Here is a 21,999-nt window from a genome sequence, read left to right as displayed (position 1 = left end):
TAGAACCCTTAAAATGATCCTTAACAATGCTAATTGATAGCAGAAACGATTCTGACACCCGGTTGAATTGAATGGCTGGATTTACGAGGCAAAAAATTTCGGGTTGTCACATTTTCTGTCGATGTGCCTGGATCTGCCGTGATCCCTTGGTTCCTTAGCTAAGGCAACTGCACGCTCGTTATCACTGAAAACTCCATAGGCTCCTTAATAGGTGGTACAACTCCAAGGTCTCCAATGAAGTTCTTTACCCATATTGCCTCCTATGCTGCCTCGCTTGCTGCTATGTACTATTATTCGCAAGTTGAATCAGCTACTGTTTCCTGTTTGGAACTTTTCCAAGTAATTGCTCCTCCATTTAGGGTAAAGACCCAGCCCGACTGAGAGCGGAAATTATCCCTATCAGTCTGGAAACCAACATCACTATACCCCACTACTCTCAAGTCAACACTCCCACCAAGGGTAAGGACCCAGTCCCTAGTCCTCTATAGGTACTTGAGAATATTCTTCACCGCAGTCCAGTGAGCCTTTCCCGGATTCCCTTGATATCTGCTGACCATGCTCAAAGCAAAGGCCACATCAGGGCGAGTGCAAGTCATAGCATACATGATCGAGCCTACAACGGAAGCATACAATACTCGACTCATCTCAACTATCTCAGCCTCTGTACTCGGGCTCTGAGTCTTACTCAGTTTGGCGTTACTCTGGATTGGTAAATCACCTTTCTTCGAATCCTGCATGCTGAACCTTTTCAGCACCTTATCCAAGTAGGTACTTTTACTAAGTCCAATTAGTCTCTTACTCATGTCTCTCAATATCCTTATCCCTAAGATATAGGCAGCTTCTCCAAGGTCCTTCATAGTGAAACACTTCCCAAGCCAGGACTTAACTTCCTGCAGGGTTGGGATGTCATTTCCTATGAGTAGTATGTCATCCACATACAATACCAAAAAGCTAACTATACTCCCACTAGCCTTAACATATACACATGACTCATCTTCGCTCCTCGAAAGCCAAACTCTTTGACTTTCTCATCGAAACAAAGATTCCATCTACGAGATGCTTGTTTCAATCCATAGATGGATTTCTCAAGCTTACACACTCTATTAGGATGCTTTGCATCGACAAAACTCTCTGGCTGACTCATGTAAACATCATCAGCCAACTTTCCATTAAGGAAAGCGGTTTTGACATCCATTTGCCATATTTCATAATCATGAAATGCAGCAATGGCTAGCATAACCCTAATAGACTTAATCTTTGCTACTGGTGAAAAGGTTTCATCATAATCAATACCATGAGTCTGAGTAAAACCCTTCGCAACCAGTCGAGCCTTATAAGTGTGCACCTTCCCATCCATGTCGGTCTTCTTCTTGAAGATCCATTTGCACCCGACTGTCTTACAGCCTAGTACATTGTCAACCAAGTTCCAAACTTGATTGTCTTACATGGACTGAATCTCGCTATCCATGGCCTCCTTCCATTTGGCAGATTCAGGGCCTGCCATGGCTTCCTTAAAGCTGTTAGGTTCATCCAGATTTACCAGTGTACTATCACTGATAAATGCATCACCTTCCGCAGTAATATGAAAACCATAGTAATGCTCAGGTCGATTCCTAACTCTTGTGGAACGCCTCAGAGATACAGATTCATCAACAGGAGTTTCCTCCTCAGGTTGACTGCTAGGGTTTGAGGTTCCTTCACCGCTTGACTCTTGAAGTTCTTCAAGGTCAATTTTACTCCCACTGTTTCCTTGGCTTATAAACTCTCTCTCTCTCTCTCTCTCTCTCTCTCTCTCTCTCTCGAAAGACCCCTCTCCTTGCCACAAAGACCACATTCTCACTGGGTCTGTAGAAGAGGTAACCAAACGAATTTTGTGGGTAGCCGATGAAAATACACCTCTCACTACGAGGTTCGAGCTTGTCTTGAGTCTCACGTCTCACGAAAGCCACGCAACCCCAAATCTTGATGTGGTCTAAATTGGGAACTTTCCCGGTCCACATCTCGTGAGGTGTTTTGGCAACCTTTTTTGTAGGGACTAGATTAAGGATATGGGCGGCAATCTCTAAGGCATACCCCCAGAATGAGATTGGTAACGAAGCTCGACTCATCATGGAACGAACCATGTCTAAAGAGGTTCGATTGTGCCTCATAGCCACACCATTAAGCTGTGGTGTTCTGGGAGGTGTCAACTGTGAAACAATTCCACATTCCTTAAGATAGTTAAGGAACTCTATACTAAGATACTCTCCTCCTCGATCGGATCTGAGCATCTTAATGATCCTGCCCAACTGATTCTCCACTTCCTGTTTAAACTCTTTGAACTTTTCAAAGGTTTCTGACTTATGCTTGATTAAGTAGACATAACCATATCTACTGTAATCATCGGTAAAAGTCACATAGAAGCGGTTAGCATCCCTCGTGGCGGTTCTGAAGGGTCCACACACATCTGTATGTATGAGGTCCAACAAACCATCACCCCTAGCACAAGTACCCGTGAAGGGTGACTTTGTCATTTTTCCAAGCAAACAAGACTCGCAACTATCATCTGAATTTAATTCAAATGACTCCAAGACTCCAGCCTTCTGGAGTTGGCCTATGCGCTTCTTGTTAACATGTCCAAGACGACAATGCCACAAGGATGCCTTATCCAAAATAGTGGAAGAATCGATATACAACACATTATTTCCTAAGTTATCTACAACCGACACAGTTTCATATACACCATCACAAGGTAATGCTTTAAAATAAAGAACATTATTATAAAAAGCATTAATTCCACCATATTCATTATCAAATGAAAAGGCAAACCCTTGTTTGTACAAACCGTGAAAAGAAATAATATTTCTCGCCATTTCAGACGAGTAACAACACTTATTCAAATATAACACTAACCCACTACTTAGCAACAAAGAATAAACTCCAATATTGGTGACGGGTGAAGCTTTCCTATTCCCCATGATCAAGTTTATCTTTCCGTTCTCCACGTCCTCACTTATTCTTAGGCCCTGCAAATCAGAACATATATGAATACCGCAACCTGTATCAAGAACCCAAGAAGTAGTATGTGGTGAGTTATTAGACAATATAGTGTAAATACCTGCATGGGTAGGTTTGACCTTCCCATCCTTAACATCTTGCAGGTACTTGGGGCAGTTTCGTTTCCAGTGCCCCTTTTCCTGACAATAGAAGCATTGAGCTTCTTTTGGGTTGGAAGAAGGAGTGACAGAACCACCTTTGGTTCCACTTGAAGAGGAGCCATCAAGAGACTTTCCCTTGGTACCCTTCGAAGGGGTCTTCCTCTTCTTCCCTCTACTTTGCCCGATTGCCAGAATAGGGGCGGCGGTAGGAGTAGGAGTGGTAACAACCGATTTGCCTTTAAGACCAGTTTCAACGGTCTTAAAAAGCCCTTGAAGTTTTCTATGTGTGACCTCCTCCTTGTTCATGTGATAGGTCATTCGGAATTGATCATAACAAGTAGGTAACGAGTGCAGTATGATATCAATAGCTAACTCCTCGGGGAAGTTCACATTCAACTTGAGCAAACGGTCCAAAAACCTTTGCATTTTCTGCATGTGGCCCGTGATGCATTCACCATCCTTCATTCGGGTTGTTATCATGGAAGAGATGATTTCATACCTCTCTTGACGAGCACTTTGATGGTAGCGGTCCATCAGGTCCATGTGCATCTCAAAAGGGTAAAAGTCCTCATAGGACTTCTGGAGTTCAGCTGTCATTCTAGCCAACATGATACATGCCACTTTGGTATCATCTCTCTCATGTGCCCTAAAGTCAGCGATCTCCTTTGGAGTAGCAGTAGACTCATCAATTTCCTTCAGCTCCTTGTCGAGGACATGTTCCTTGTCCTCGTAACGTGTGACCATCCTGATGTTCATGATCCAATCATCAAAGTTTGAACCATCAAAGATGACTCTCCCACAAAGGTTCATGAGAGAGAAGGAGTCGGTAGGGTTTGAGCCAGAAGCAGCATTGTTGGAAGACATCTGAAAAGAAGAAAGACAAGTTTAGATTAGATATAGAATCATTAATAAGACACCCAAATGTAATATTAAGGCTAGGACCCAACACAATACTTTATAACTTGGAAGAGGGATGCCATAATCCAAGCTATAAAATATTTGAAGGTAGGCGAATGACGATTCATCAATTTCCACCATGAAAAACGAAATAAATTATTAGGTTTTAATTGGATTAAAACTCCTAGATCTTTTGAGATTCATTGAACTTTTCAATAGCATGTTTAAATCTCGATTGTGCCCTCTCAAGCTTGTGATTGGGATGTCGAGGATCACAAACAAGGTGTGAATAACCATGAAAATTAACTTGGTACCCTTAATCTTTATCACCTAATCGATGTGTCGGTTACCCACACGCGCTCCACCGATCTATGATAAACATTAAGTCACCCTTTGCCACTCTTACTAGTCCATGTTAGTGTGTCGGTTACCCACACACGCTCCACCAACGACTTAGTAAGGTAAAAAGTGTAATTTCATGGGTTAGCACCAATTTCACATTTTTCTAAAGTAACTAAGATTGGGAATTTATAAAAGGTTTAGTTACTTTATATTTATCATTATACTTTTAATGAGAATTATAGTCCTTGTCCTACCCGTTCGGCAAACGACCCTCCACCAGTCAAGGAAGCGGTGGGTGAGAGTGGACACCCATTAAGCTGCCATTTTATAGGCAACAACCTTATACCCCCCTTATAGACCGGCTTCGTGAATAAGGCCTACTAACGGTAAAACTGACTTGCTTTTATATATATATATATATATATATATATATATATATATATATATATATATATATATATATATATATATATATATATTATTAACTTATAATACTATAAAGTATAAGGTTTGAATTTTAACTTTTAAAACTCTAGGGTTTGGAATTAAAGTTTTCTAAAGTGACTTTACAAATTCCAAAACTTGAGGGCAAGTTTTGAAACTATTCAAAACCTTTCATATTCAATAACTTATGAGTTTTTAGTAACTTTAAAGAAAAGAATTTTGGAATTCCATAACTTGAGGACAAGTTATGGAGTCCATTAATTGGCATTAAGATCAAGAATTACACTAACAAACAATTTGCAAATAATTCCTATGATCTACTAAAAACTCACAAGCATGAACATTCAAATCAACAATTTCAAGAATCATATAAAACATATATAAAACTTGAAATTTTGATAATAACCATTGTAAATGGATTAGCATAATCATTACCACATCAAAAACAGGTTTTATAAGTCCCAAACAGTTTAGGGTAATGATTCTCGTCCATTTCCAGCAGCAAAACTCGAAAAACTGCACACAGGACCTCCTACTCGCCGAGTGCAAGAACCTACTCGACGAGTAGGATGCATTTTCACTTGGAATCGTTGAGTCCCCCCATGGACTCGTCGAGTTCACTGAACAGTGAGCATAATTTTCGACTTTTTCAAGCATTTTGCATCAAGTATACAAAAAACAAGCCTAGGCTCTGATACCACTGATGGGTTTTGAGCATTCTAACACTCCTATGGTGTACATGCAACCCTAGAAACCTTGGATCTATGTTTTTTCTAATATACATGCAAATTTGATTTTTTTCCAAGGTTCTCATCCTAACTAGCATGCCATGGGGTACTTGTAATATAAAAACTAGTAGAATGACATACCTTTGTAGTTGCTTGGATTCCTTAAGACCTTGTGAGCCTAACACCCCAAATGTGATGCCTCAAATGTTTCACACAACACCACAACTCTTGGAATAACTTGAGAGAATAACACTTTTACTCAAAAATCGGCTAGCCCTCTTGTTCTTGTCTTAGTGGCCGATTTTGCTCCATATGAGGTTCCTTTTATAGTGTGTCACATGTAGGGTTACACCATGTAAACCCTAATGTGCATGGCTTTTCATTTCCCCCATGATCCATGGGTTTTAACCTCCATAGAGCATCCATGGAGCATCCATGGAGCACCCAATGGGTCCTAGCCCAATCTAGTGAATCATGAACCATAAGCCCACTATATAAGAATGAAAGATTTACATAATCAATCCTCATATATTTAATTAGTCTCTTTTGATCACAAAATTAATTCCAAATTAATTCTTGATCAATACTAATTAAATAATATGATTTCATATTAATATATTAGAATATATTAACAAATCATAAGTGTCCTTATTCTCATTTTGTCTATCCAATTGTTGAGATGCCATGTAACCCAAATGGACCATGCCAAGCCGGGTCAAGTACATACCAAATATAGTTATGGACATAGACACCTTATCCAACACCTAACAACCACAAGGAAGCCATGGCAGGCCCGAAGTCTGCAAAATGGAAAGAGGCTATGGACAACGAGATTCAGTCCATGTGTGACAATCAAGTATGGAACTTGGTTGACAATGTGCCAGGTCGTAAGACGGTCGGGTGCAAGTAGATCTTCAAGAAGAAGACCGGCATCGATGGGAAAGTACACACGTATAAGGCGCGATTGGTTGCGAAGGGCTTTACTCAAACTCCTGGAGTTGACTATGATGAGACCTTCTCACCTGTAGCAAAAATTAAGTCTATAAGGGTTATGCTAGCCATAGCTGCATTTCATGATTATGAAATATGGGAGATAGATGTGAAAACCGCTTTCCTTAATGGGAAGTTGGCTGAAGATGTTTACATGAGTCAGCCAGAGGGTTTTGTCGATGCAAAACACCCTAATAGAGTGTGTAAGCTTGAGAAATCCATCTATGGATTGAAACAAGCATCTCGCAGATGGAATCTTTGTTTTGATGAGAAGGTCAAAGAGTTTGGTTTCTCAAGAAGCGAGGATGAGTCCTGTGTATATGTCAAAGCCAGTGGGAGTATAGTTAGCTTTCTCATTTTGTATGTGGATAACATACTACTCATAGGGAACGACGTCCCAACCTTATAGGAGGTTAAGTCTCGACTTGGGAAGTGCTTCGCTATGAAGGACCTCGGAGAAGCTGCCTATATTCTAGGGATAAGGATTTTGAGAAATAGGAGTAAGAGGCTAATAGGACTTAGTCAAAGTACTTACTTGGATAAAGTGTTGAAACGTTTCAGCATGGAAAATTCCAAGAAAGGGGAGTTACCAATCCAAAGCAATACCAAGCTGAGTAAGACTCAGAGTCCGAGTACTGATGTCGAGATAGCAGAGATGAGCCGAGTACCTTATGCTTCCGCAGTTGGCTCAATCATGTATGCTATGACATGTACTCGCCCTGATGTGGCCTTCGCTTTGAGCATCGTCAGCAGATATCAAGGGAACCCTGGTAGAGCACATTGGTCATAGTAAAGAATATTCTTAAGTACCTTCGGAGGACTAAGGAATGGTTTCTTATCCTTGGTGGGAGTGATGACTTGAGAGTGCGAGGGTATAGTGACGCTAGTTTTCAGACTGACCGGGATAATTTCCGCTCGCAGTCTGGCTGGGTCTTTACCCTAAATGGATGGGCAGTGACAAGGAAAAGTTCCAAGCAGGAGACTGTAGCTGATTCAACGTGCGAATTAGAGTACATAGCGGCAAGCGAAGCGTCGAAGGAGGCAATATGGTTGAAGAACTTCATCGGAGACCTTGGAGTTGTGCCAGCCATAAAGGAGCCTATGGAGATTTTCTGTGATAACGAAGGTGCGGTGGCCTTAACCAAGGAACCGTGGGATCATGGCAGATCCAGACATATCGACTGGAAATATCACTTTATTAGACATCGGGTAGAAGAGGGACTCCTCGTAGTAAAGAGGGTATCGTCAGAGGATAACCCAACAGATCCCCTTACGAAGGGACTGAGTAGGGTTAAGCACTTGCAGCACGCTAGGAGCATTGGGCTGAAGGACGATATTAGTTTTAGTGATTAGATAGCTTTTAGAAACTTGTAATAGATAAATTGTATTTGACATTTTGATGATTAAATAAAGGTGTTTTATTTATAAGTAATGTTACTGTCTTGTGTCAATTATTTACTATTGTTTCACTTTGCATGTTTTGACTTCCTAAATAATAAGATTATTTAAACCATCCACATTCGATCATACGTTGGAAGTAAGTATGAAAGAAGACTGTCATGAATTGGTTAGTAGATTGTATAAACGTTTAGACATAGCAAAGGTATGCTGCAACGTACATGAGTGCTTATGAAATATGATTTGAGTATTGGATTAAACCCGCACTCACACGAATCACTTCATGGAATTAATCACGAGTGATTGTGAGATGAAAATATCATATAATATTTAAACCTAGATATATGGTTTATTGTTTGCAAGTTGGTTGTGCATTGATAATGTGTAAACGCATCAGTAACTTGATGTTATAAAACGCATTGTTGTGTACGATTTGATGAGTAGATAGTAAATGAATATAAGTCGAAGTTTATTTGTTCCTTTTATCCTACGAGGGTAAAAGCGATATCTTGGGCCCCTCGATGATTTGGTTTGACTTATGTGTCGAGCCCGATCAGGACTAAGTTGATGTGTTCAATTAAGTTCTATGTCAGACGAATAAGAGATCGAGAAACAAACTGCTGGACAATAAGTATGACTATGTTCCATGTGATTGTCCACATGATATCTTGAGAATGGAGGACTGTACGATCCCTTATTTAAAGGACGTGTCAGAGTTCGACAACGGCTTTTGAGAGCTACGATTGCTAATCGGATTTTGAAGTCATACTTGCAACTATAGTTATTAGACTTATCCAAGTGGGAGACTGTTCGATTAGGTGTCTAAGCCCATAACTATATTTAGTATATACTTGACCCGGTTGTAGCATGGTCCTTTTGGGTTGCCTTCACCAGAGCAACTTGACTAGATGAATTATAGAGAAAGAGGTCATTATGGTTTATTAATATATTATATGAATAATATATTAAAAGAGAAATCATATTAGTTAATTAATATTGGTCAAGAATTAATTAAGAAATTAATTTTCTAGTCAAAAGATATTAATTAAACCTAGGGAACTAATATTGTAATTATTGGATAGTTGCAAAGTAGGTTGAGGAAACTCTAAAGATAGGGTGGACGGATTCTTGTGGATAAGGCCTTAAGAATTCGTCCAAGGAAGGGATTCCAGAAGGATCTTACGGGCTGCTTAGAGCCCAAGCAACTGGATAAGTGTTTGACTGAAACCCTAATTCCACACCTATATAAAGGGACCCTAGGCATCACATTTTTAGCGAACCTAACCCTAGAAGGATTTCTAGAGCCGAAAATCACCTCCCTCCTCTCTCTCTTACATTCTTCCAATTTCCTTGGTGTTTGTGATCGATTAGAGGTATTACACTTGTGATACTAAAGCTCTCAAAGGTTGAAGATTCTTGCTACAATTGAAAGGTAATCATCTAAACTTGTTTTAGTCATTAGTTTCGATTTTTGTATGCTAGTATTAGGGTTTATAAGCTTTCGATGATTTGCATGTACAATTAGAGAAACCTAGATCTAAAGCTTTAGGGTTTGCATGTGCACCATAGGATTGATGTAATGCTCAAAACCAATCAGAAAGAATGGGTGGGGTTCGCTTTCTCCAACCACGACGGTAGCAGCAACAGCTGGCCTTGTCGTCGTCGGCGGCAATGGAGGCGGCGGCTGGAAGAGGGAGGCATAAGGGTGGCGGTTGGTGAGGGACTCCTCGGGTTAGGGTTTAGAACCGGTGATGTTGGGGTTATATACCCGGTAGACGAAACTTCATACCATACTGACATAAATAGTCCCTCCCTTCAGAAATATTTTCGAAACTAGCCCATAATTTACCCTTTTAGCCCTCAGCATTAAAATCCTTTACAATTTAGGTACAATATTTACCAATTACACCCTTGCTTCCATAACTCCTCTCAAATTTGATCCCTAATTTACCAAACAGCCCCTTAGCCTCCAAAATCTCTTCAAATGAAGTCCCAGAAGTTACCATTTAGCCCATGCCTTCAATAATACTTACAAATTAAGTCCGGATTTTACACTTTTAGCCCCCAATCTCTAATATTGTGACAATTAGTTCCTTGAGACCAACACCTTGCTATATAATTATTGATTTTAAGACCAGGATTCATCTATTACTCTTTATCTATTTATTTACAAAATAAACGGGATGTTACACTTCGCCCTGAAGATGGAGACACTACCTGTACGACACTAAGTGTACGGTATTTACCGACCACAAGAGCCTTCAACACATCCTCAACCAGAAAGATCTTAACATGAGGCAGCGAAGATGGGTCGAATTGTTAAATGATTACGAATGCGATATTCGTTACCACTCGGGCAAGGCAAACGTCGTAGCAAATGCCTTAAGCCGGAAGGAATACTCTGGATGTCGAGTAAAATCATTAACGATGAACATACACTCACACCTACCGACACAAATCAATAATGATTTGCTTGAGGCCCTGAAAACAGAAAACGCCCCAATGGAAGTACTGCAGGGACTGGATAAGAACTTTGAGCTCAGAGTTGACGGAATTCAGTATTTCATGAATCGAATCTGGACGCCAAAGTTTGGCAACCTTAGGGATTTGATCATGAATGAGGCACAGACAAAATACTTCATTCACCCTGGGGCAGACAAGATGTACCAGGACCTGAAAAGGTTATATGGGTGGCCAAACATGAAAGCTGAGATTGTCACTTTCGTGGGTAAGTGCCTAACTTGTGCTAAGGTTAAACTGGAATACCAAAAACCCTCGGGACCGTTGCAACATCCAGAAACACCCAAGTGGAAGTGGGAGCGGATTACCATGGACTTCATAACAAAGTTGCCCAAGACAACGGCTGGACACGATACCATTTGGGTGATCGTAGACAGACTAACCTAATTCGTGCACTCCCTACCAATCAAAGATACGGATAAGATGGAAAACCTGACAAGAACGTATCTCAAAGACATCGTAAGGCTGCATGGTGTGTCATTGTTCATAATCTCAGATAGGGACAACCGGTTCACTTCACGTTTTTGGCAATCATTGCAAAAATCCTTGGGTACCCGACTCGATATGAGTACAGCCTACCACCCACAAACAGATAGTCAGAGTGAGTGAACCATTCAAACATTGGAAAATATGCTTCGTGCCTATGTAATAGACTTTGGCAAAGCATGGGACGCTCACCTACCACTGATTGAGTTTTCTTATAACAATAGCTACCACACCAACATCAAATCCGCTCCGTTTGAGGCACTATACGGACGTAAGTGCAGATCACCATTATGCTAGGATGAAGTTGGAGACACCCAACTGGATAAGGGTCAAGCGACCAATAGCACCCTCACCGGCCCAGAGATCATACGGGAGACAACAGAGAAGATCGTTCAGATACGAGAACGACTGAAAGCATCCCGATATCGACAAAAGAGCTACGCAGACAGGAGGCACAAGCCTTTGGAGTTTCAGGTTGGTGACCGAGTACTGTTAAAAGTGTCGCCATGGAAAGGGATGATACGTTTTGGCATAAGAAGTAAACTCAATCCACGGTATATAGTACCTTTCGAATACCTTGCAATAATAAGTCCTATAGCCTGCAAGCTCCGACTACCACACGAGCTCAGGAATGTACACCCCACCTTCCACGTATCAAACCTCAAGAAATGTCTATCCGATGAAACCCTTGTCATTCCATTAGACGAGATCGACGTTAATGAAAGCTTAAATTTCGTCGAATAACGGGTCGAAATCATGGATAGGGAGGTCAAACAAACGAAACAAAGTCGCATTCCAATAGTAAAGGTCCGCTGGAACGCTAAGCGGGGACCTGAGTACACTTGGGAGCGTGAGGATCAAATGAAACAGAAGTATCCCCAACTTTTCCCAAATCCCTAGGAACCCAATATCTAAGACTAATTTCGGGACGAAATTCCTTTCAAAGGGGGGATGATGTGACATCCGTCAGATTTTGGTCAACAAAAGTCAACAAGGGTCGACAAAAGTCAACTATACGTAAATTAGGTCAAAAAGATGATATGTAATTTTCATAACATTTCTAATGTATTGTTGAATATTATAATACTACATGCTCTATTCCGAATAAATTATCGAACAAACGCTTAAATTGCAAACAATAAACTACGGTAAAGTGGCAATTCGATAAAACACATAAATATTGTCGGGTATTGGGTAATATTCATGACACGAGGTTTACATGTTCACAAAGCCAGAAACATGTTTCAAACATCATATGATCTAGTATTTAGCTTGATACTCCGGTTAAATACCAGAAAAAGATCATACATCAAGAAAACGGAAGTTATCACGTTTAACGCTCAAATTTTATACAACGAATTTGAGAAAAACAATTTAATCATAAGGTGTTAATATTATTATTAATAATATTAAATAACAATATTTTTATTAGTTATTAAACCTTACCAATTTCTCAAATCCCACCACATTTTATAAAAATGCCCATTTTTTATAAAAAGGGGTAGGTTTTTATAAAAACTACAAGAAGACAAAACATGTCTCCTCTTTTCCCACCATACACTAACTCTCCAACATCATTATGACCACCTTTATGTATTTTAATCAAAATAATCATACGTAGGTTATTATAATATAAAGAAAACCATACTTTAATTATTATATTCCAAAAGTCATAACCTTAGATTTTTATATTCAAAAGAATGCAAGTTGCTACTTCCCCATGCAAACCCCCCCCCCCCCTCATTTCATCTTCAAACTCACTCTCATTCTCTCTAAACTCTCTAAACACTCTCTAGTTGATTCCAAACATTTTGGAAAGTATTTACCAAGGATTTTTGGTAATTTTCTTCATATTTTCGAGATTTCCATCATCTCCCTACCATCATCTTTTGGTTGTCTCATTTTCACTCTTGAAACAAAAACCCTAGGTAAGATCTTGAAGTTTCAAGAAGGTGTCACTCGATTTTTACCTCATCTTCATACCATCTTCTAGGGAAAGCATAAAAGGTGAGTTCATACCCCATTTTCTACTAGTTTTCACTCATTTTACACTTTCGGGGGAGGTTACATGCCATGCAAACAAAATATATTTTGGACAATGACTTTACACAAAGGTCCTAGATCTAATATATGTTGGATAAAACTTTTAACTTTTGGGTAATACTATTACATGCATGTTTATATTCTATTTATGAAGATATGTTCATATATTCATGTTTTCAAAGAAAGTACACAAGTCTTATTCTTTCATATGCACAATTTTCTCATATTGGATCTATTGTATGGTGGATAATATCTTTACCCATTGGACAATATTATTACACATTGGATAAACACAAACTAACATTTTTACCAAAAGTCTAGTTTTGAAAGATTAAAACTTTGTGTTTACACATTGAATAAAACCATTACCCCTTGGATAATACCATTATCCATTGGGTAATACTATTACACACTAGGTAACCACCACACATGTAGAACAACACTTTGAACATGGGAAAGCTTCGATTTCATTTACAACCTGGAATAACATACTTCCAACGGGTTATGTGAGACATTTCTTCAACCATTACGCTAAGTCTTGAACCTTATAATCGTTAAATATTAAGTGAGAGGGAGAATTGTGTATAGATCTATATGGGATTGACTACCCCCACCTATGGTTGCTAGCTACAACCACGATCGACAGGTCAAGGGTGACAATTGTCTTAACATTTCATGACGTCTGAAGAAGCGTCATGGCGGGCAGCATTACTGTCGATAGCTCGATTATAGGGGCTCACTATAAGATCGAATAGGGAAATTCTAGTGCAAAACACATTTATAAGTATGGTTATTTACTTATAAACTACATTTATAAGTATGGTTATTTACTTATACGCTACATTTATAAGTATGGTTATTTACTTATATACAACATTTATAAGTATGATTATTTACTTATACACAACATTTATAAGTATGGGTATTTACTTATACACTACATTTATAAGTATGGTTATTTACTTATGCACAACATTTATAAGTATGGTTATTTACTTATATACTACATTTATAAGTAAGGTTATTTACTTATACTCTTGATTTTTGGATAATAAAAATCATATGACAAGTCACACTTTTTTATAAGTTTAGAAGTTATGGGAACTTTTATTTTATAAATGCTTTTGGATACATAGTACACACATACATTCTTCTTTTACGCTGAAGGCGTACAAATACAAAACTTATTACAAGACGGAGATACGATTTTCATATACGGAAAAATATCGGATTTTTCTACAACTGAACTATTATGAGCTCACCAACTTTATGTTGACTTTTAAAATGACATGTAATCTTAGGAAACAATTAAGCTCAGATTAGTGGAGCTACTTTTGAAGACAAGACACCAAATATCGTTACGAGAACCATTTTATTTGATAACATGCAAACCTTGTAATGTATTTTGATACTAAGTAACATTTGGGTCATGTAACTGATATAATCATATGATATGATGGTTGTTTATGTACTTGTGTTTCAATGTATACAATTATTGTGATACTGAGTTCTCGTTCCACCCCCGGACGTTTCCTCCATCTGGTTTGGGGGTGTGACATTCTACCTTGTCCACGAGTCGCATCTCAAGCATCTCTTTCCCCAGCCAATCAACTAAACTAGATGAATCATTGAAGCCAGCAACAACTCTGGAACTGCCAACTCCGCCATGTCCAAGGCTGGAAGAAGCCATTTTACACCTGATGAATAACAGAAAAGGTGGCAACGACTGCTACCAATTTACCAGAATCAAAAGAGAAACCAGAGGAAGCGACAAATTCTCTCAATCCCTCCTCCGATTTCTTAATCTCGTGCTTGACTGTTTCGCCACCAAAGACAGAGACATAGAGGATGGATGAGGCAAAAGAGGTGTTGCTCTCTAGAGCATCTGTTGAATAAGTTGTATTATTATCCTAATTGCGATGGAAGTTAATATATATATATATATATATATATATATATATATATATATATATATATATATAAACTAACCACATACAAAAGCACATATCTACCTACCAATTTATTCCAAATCATAAATAGCCTGGGCCGACCATGAATGCGATGTTGCAATGGTCTGTTAGAGAGAGACAAAAAGGAAGGACATGGATGGCAAAAAAGGGTGGTCTGGTGGTTCTAGGGTTTTTATACAAATGGTGGTGTTAGTAGCCAATGATGGTGGTGCGAAAGATGGGTGGTGATCTTGTGGTATGTTGTGTTGGTGGTATAATGGGGCTTTATTGGTGGTGGTGGTGAACCAGAGAGAAGACGAAGGGTGGTGGGTGGCTGTCGAGCAGTAGGGGTAGAGAGAGAGAAATAGAAAGAAAATCAGGTGTGGTGTCTGCATCTCTTCTCAACGTCAAGATTGAGATAAAAGAAACATCGTCGGTGGTGAAACAGTGAAATTAGATGGCGACTCGCATTTAGAAATCCCAATTTAAAATCAAAATCATATGGAAGAAATCTGAAATCATAAAATCAGATGGGAAGAAATCTGTGAAAAGAGTTGAAGTTGTTTGAGATACCGATGTAAATCCTTAGAAATCTCAATCGAGAAGAGAATGGAGAGCCGCTTCTTTTTTTGGTGCTAAATCGTTTCACCACCGGTCGATCACCACCAAAGACCCTCGCACGTACTGGGTTGAGAGAAAACAAGAGAAGTGGAAGCTTAAAATAAAATAAAACCCTAGCACGTCCTAGAGAGAAGGAAGGTGGTGATGGCTTAGGGTTTGCAGAGAGAATGGAGGGAGATCAAGAGGAGAGAGTGCAGAAACAGGCACTTAAAAATTTTAGAATTTCAGAGGATTTCATTTCTTCCCCCCCCCCCCCCTTAAAAACGCACGTCTAAGTAAAAAAATTATAAAGAGACATTTGTAGATGACACACATTTAACATAAGCACCCTCCGTGTTTGTAATTTTTTTTTTTGGACATTAATTTTAGGGCACACACAAATGTGTGTCCTCTATCCTTCAAATTTTGGAAAGCTGACAATATTTTTAGGACACACAAAAAATATGTATCGTAAATCAGTGTGTATCATTGTTCGCGTGTCATTAAATGGTTGTTTTCTAGTAGTGGAACAACCTTGTTCACATAACGAAACTTGACCGTCAATTTGTATTTTAAATGGTACATGCCACAACCCATTTCATTGTGAAACCATTCGGTAATGCATAGTCAAAAATGATCATTTGATTGCGTATTTCCGTGCTCGGAATCCTTAGATATATCAACCCATGATTCCGCTAACACTTTTTATTCTTCCGGTGTCCATTGTTGAGGGGGTGCTTTTTTTTTGGACGTTTTTTTTCCTTTTTCTTTGGGGTCGGATGGTTTGGGAACGGTTTTGGTTACGACTTCGGGTGAGTTTGGTTATGTTTCCCGCACAAAACTTATTTCTGGCTCGGAAAAGGGTTGGCTTTGCGATATATTTATAGGAGAGGGAGAAATTGCGATATGTATTTCAGGAGAGGGGGAAATTATGGTACATTTTAATAGTGAAATTGTTGGGGTTGGAGTTGGATGGGGATGAAAAAATAGGAGCATCTAGTTGTGTTCGGTAAACTGAATTAGTGTCGCTGAACCATTTCCACGCGATTTGTTTCGACCAGATCTTGATATGAGATCGGTGGGAGGGGACTTTGGATTCGTTTCGGTAAATGAAGGTTTGAACTTTGAAGAGTGGTAGAAAATTGTGTGATATAAGAAGTAAAAACTGTAATATTTATAGTGATAATGTTTTTTAAAAGGAAAAAACTAGTCATTGGAGAGGAGACGAGAGGAAAAGGCACATGATATTACTCTTCCGCATGGACCTCACCGCACCACCGCACACCAAATGCTTGTGGTGCTCATAGCATCACCACGGTGCCAACGGCTATGTGTGGGGTTTGTACACCCAACAACCTTGTTCGACAAAACTAGTTGCAGACGGGTAACAAGTAGCGGATAACGTTTTGTTAAACACTATGTGAGATAACTTTTAGATTTTAAGCGTTTTGTTTAAACTAAATGCTAAAAGTCTATAGTGTCAAACGAGGTTTTTTGTTCAAAACGGAACTTTTTATCAAACGCTAAAAGTTAGAAGCTCTCAAACGTTTCATGCTAATCACGCCTAACTCTAGATCCAACTTTGATAATTCGAAATAATCCAACCGTTTTAAATTAATGATTCGATATTTGGGTAATGATTAATTCGATGAAACTGAATGATGCTAGTGGAACTATGACTCATGTAATTGTCAATATGGTAAAATGATGGAGTGGCCGATGCACTAGTTAAAATAACAAATTATTACAATATTACCATATTATTAAATTTATATATATAATATTAAAAAAAAAAAAAAAAAAAAAAAAAAAAAAAAACATACACTATTAATAAACTAATGTCTTCCTTAGATCCTTATAAAAAAAATTGATGCGATCCAACCCATTTTAGAAAGATGAGGTAATAAACCAATGGAATCTAATAATGAATCTCTGAGAAAAATAATAATGATGGCAAATCAAAGTGCAAAGCAAAATGGATCCAAGTTCCTTAATGGGGTTGTTTGGTGCACAATCTGTCTTCACTTGGTCTACATCACCCTTTTCCCCATTATTCCATTCTTTATACTTTATTCATCAAAACAAAACAAATATATATGAGTAAATAAATAATTCCCATCTTTGGTATTGTACCATGTTTTAAAATCTATGTCGATTTGTAAGCTTGAAGTTACGTAAAAGATATAATAATTGAGAAAGTTAATTGTAATGTCTCTTTTTGTAGCATTTTGCTAATTTAATAACAATACATTACATAAATATATAACCAAAGAGCTTCTAACCCAGTAGCATCAGATGTTCTCTATCGTTAAAGTCGATGGTTCAAGTGTGGTGATGCGATTAGGAAGTGTTTGAGCATGATATGATAAAATGTTATTCCAAATTTTCAGGGGTATTTTGGAGAAACCAATGTATGACATGACAACATTTTATTTTTATTTGAAAAGAAACCCCCAAAAAAAATAAACACCACTAAAGTCTAAAACAGAACAATATAACTATTAATTATTTAATTTGGTTATGGTGTCAAATATTTGGTAAAGATTCCCTCCAATGAATATTATGCTAAAAACCAAAAGCACCTCTCAATTACATAACCAAAATTATAATACCACAATGACTTCACCTCCACACTAACAAATACAAAACACTCAAAAAGTAACAATTTTATTTTAAATCCAAATAATGTCCAGAAAAATTACTTATAACTTTTTTAAAATCTTAAAAGTTGTATGTTACTTTATTCCTTAACAAAATCTCATGGTTGTTGTCACCACATACTAAACAAGTCACATTTCATCAAATCGCCTACCGTGTCTGTGCCTGTGTATAAAAATATAATTCTACTCTACTCTCTCTCTCTCTCTCTCTCTCTCTCTCTCCCCTACAACTTTCTGCTATGATCCACTCCAGTCCATAAACTTCTTCACCTCATCATACAACACCAAGATAGCTGCAGCCCCTGTACTTCTAAAAATATTCGAAAGCGCCCCCCGATAAAACGACCGAACCCCTTCCGTCAAATAAATCGTTTTCCAACAATCCAAAGTGTTTCTATACATGGGTCGCTCCATACCCGATTGCATCATCATCCGCCTCCTTACGGTATCCATCGGGTACGACAAAAGACCCGCTGACGTGGTCACCCCTTGGGCTGCAATCCAGCGCTTCCACAACGCGACTTCGCCATCTTGAGACATTTTTTCTTTTATGGTATCAAATCCGCCAAAATAGATCCCACGGTGAACCACCATGCCCTGAAGGGAAGCCGGGAGGCCTTTGTAGATCCCGCGGGCCCCGTCTTTCGCGTACACCGTGGTGAGGAAGTGGCGGATGCCTTGAAATTGGCGGGAATCGATTCTCCCGAGATCGGCTGCCAGGCGGGTGTGCGCGATGTCTAGCGGGTAGATGATCACTAACGTTGTGCACCCGGCTGCGGCCCCCGCGATGAAGTTGGTTGATGGGCCCGATAAGAATGTAGATTGTTGGAAGTTGCTGTTGCTGTTGCTGCGTAAGATGCTTCTATAAAGATCCTGCAAAATGATAGATTTTTAGATGAAAAGGGCATTTACGTCTTTTTGGACGAACGAGTGAAACCTATCTCATCTTGTTCCACCTTTTTTGGATGGGACAAAAATTGCAGCCCCAGTCAAATGCATGTCAAACACAGTACAACTTGTTCTGTTCATTAATCATTATCATTGAGTTGAGACACGTCGAAGGGTGTCGGGCGTTCCTATTATGTCATTTATTTTTGTGCATGATTTCTGTGGGAGTTATCTACCGAATGAAGTCTTGTTAGGTGTTATCGAATGACTTGTTGTCGATTCTTATCTATATATAATATACTTGTATTTAATAAATATCTATGCAAAATCCTAATCTTGTTAAGATTCCAAATTTGGTGTATTTGTGAAATAATAGCTTCGGTGAACTTGGATATTTGTAAGATAGAATCCATGATGTTAGTCTCGAAAGAAAAACCAAACATATTTTCATTTAAATACAACTTTAAAATATTAATAAATTATTCAAACCACAAGTATCAGAAACATAGATAGTTAGTCTGCCTAGGAGTTAAGCATTCCACATAATCATTTAGACTATTAACTAATTGTTGAATTAGGAGTACATGAAGGGAATATTTAGATTCTTTTATGAGTCATTGCATCAATGGTACAGTGAAGCTAGACGTTTAGAAAGCAATTCAAAATAGTATAGCATCAAATTATTTTATTCTCATATCTTTACATAATCGACAGATGATTATACTCTCTATATATAGAAAGTCACTTGACTACGTAGCTCTCTGCTTGATGCTTTTCAATACGCTGTTATCATGTAAATTATTCTATAGGCTCCACCACTAAGAAAAATCCACTTAAAGACTATGCTAAAAGAAAATGACTAATGACCCAAAAACCCTTCAAAGTTTTGATAATCATCTCTCCCTTAATCATATTTCTGCATACTATAGACATGGTCAATTGTTCATCTTACTCTCCCTTAATCATATTTCCCAAAAGCAATTGTGTTCACCAATAATTTTTATCTTCACCAGACATGTCAAGGGTAGCACATCAAGGTAATTTATAATGTGAAACATTCAAAATCAAGACAAAAATAAGTGAAGAATGTGGTTTTTAATCAATGCCTCCATCTTGGTTTGTATCCATAGGCTTCCCCTGATCTTCATCTCGGTTTCGTGAACGTTCATAGTACTTTTGGAAACATATCATTCGAAGTATGCATCATATCAAACACTAACTATAATATGAACCCCATAATAAAAGTATGTGCACTCCATCATAACCATGAAACATCAACTCATGCATATATTCGACCAAGAAATCTAAAGGACATCTCTACTGGCACAAATGTCCCTTTATAGAAAGACAAATAACTTTCTTAAACTACAAAATATGGCACCAATGCTTAGGTATCCAATTTTAAACCATTTTACTGTATTCATGGGGATCAACTATCAAACAGAGACGATCTTTTGGACTTTTGATTGCCAAGACTCTTCTAGTAATCTATAATAAATTAGTTCTAGATTCAGTTTTTTCAAGAATTAGTTAAAGAAGTCTTGCAAACTATACCTGGGACTAAACTAAAAACATTTGAGCACAAACCCATATGCAAGAAAGGAATGCAAATGCAAAAAAAAAAAAACAAGAATTTAGAGAAGAGGGGATACCTTGAGAGAGAAATTGAGGGCAACAGAAGGGTAATAACGAAGAACACTGCTGCCATTACCTCTCCAAAGTGATAAAACCCCTTCTTCTTTAACCGTACGGGCAATGCAATCAATCATACCTTTAAACCTCCTGTGCTTCCCTCCAACAATGGCGATGTTGCTTTCTTGGGTTTGTAATAGAAGCTTTGCCCTCTCAATTGGAGCTACAACCGTGTGCACCATTCCACCCATCATTGCCCCTGCCATCAGATCTCTAGGGAAATTCGTCAACCAGTAGGAGGAGTGAATCGCCACCATTTCTGATTTCTTAGGTTTTGATCCATTACTGCTGCTCTCCTCTCCTCCATCTTCCGCCACCATCGCCACCGCGAACAAAAACCCCCTTGGCCAATCGAGTTATAAGTCAAAAAAATATATTGTATTTGCGTCGAATCTAATGCGGATTTTGGATGATTCTTTATGTTTTGAAATGGATTAACCAGGAAAGGTAATTTTCTTTGATTTATTCGAGATACGCTTAGGGCGTCTCAGCGCCTCTCGCTGTCTAGTGTTTACAAATTACAATTCATCTCATCCCCAAAGTGAACGCCGCGTTCTTTGATTTGTCTTCTATACGCAAATGAAATTTGATTCTTGGCGAATCGTTGAAGTATTTCAGTAGGGCGCCTCATCATCGCCTACCGCTGCATCGTCTTTACCATTCATCCCCGAACTTTCCGTATTATCCAAATTCTTTAAATAAAGTTTTTATGTTGCTTGTCAAATTGGTTTAATGTTCATTTAAGTCGTGGAGCAAACTTTTTTATTTTTTCAATTTCAATAAATTTTATAAATGCGATAAAACAAGATCAAGCTCGTAACAAAATTAAACAGTAGGGACCATTCGAGTTAAAAAAATAAATTAATTAAAAAATAAACAATAAGTATCATTCGAGGAGATACAAATATGTGAGGTCTATTAATTTTTTTAAATATGTAAAAAATAAATTAGTAAGGGCACAATAATCTTTTTAGGTAAAACAGGGACCAAACGCGCAACAAAAATAACCAGTAGGGACCACCCAAGTTAAAAAAAAAATAAGTTAGGGACCAAAAGACACAAATTCCCCCAAACCACAGGGACCATTCGTGTAATTTACTTTTACTTTTCGTTTTGTTCGTATTTGGGTAACTATTTTTTTACACATCTAGGTAACGAACTTGTTGAAAGCGTTCACATCTATGATTTAACCTGCTATAGCAGGTCATAATGGTCATATGTGAAC

General features: G+C 38.3%; 1 protein-coding gene across 1 annotated transcript; it reads right to left on the bottom strand.

Annotated features, from left to right (window-relative positions):
* Positions 1-18,175: 18,175 nt before the first annotated feature.
* Positions 18,176-21,464, bottom strand: PM-ANT (Mitochondrial substrate carrier family protein). The gene is made up of 2 exons (XM_079084475.1): positions 20,735-21,464; positions 18,176-19,067 (listed from the first exon to the last, which is right to left on the bottom strand). Exons 1-2 carry the CDS (start codon positions 21,092-21,094, stop codon positions 18,432-18,434), a joined length of 996 nt encoding a protein of 331 aa, XP_078940601.1. The 5' UTR covers positions 21,095-21,464; the 3' UTR covers positions 18,176-18,431.
* Positions 21,465-21,999: the final 535 nt, after the last annotated feature.

This window comes from Lactuca virosa, chromosome 3, assembly GCF_052849685.1.
Source record: "Lactuca virosa cultivar CGN04683 chromosome 3, Lactuca_virosa_CGN04683_v6, whole genome shotgun sequence".
Lineage (NCBI taxonomy): Eukaryota > Viridiplantae > Streptophyta > Magnoliopsida > Asterales > Asteraceae > Lactuca > Lactuca virosa.
Note: the sequence above shows the minus strand (reverse complement) of the source record. Positions and strands in the feature narration are given on the sequence as shown.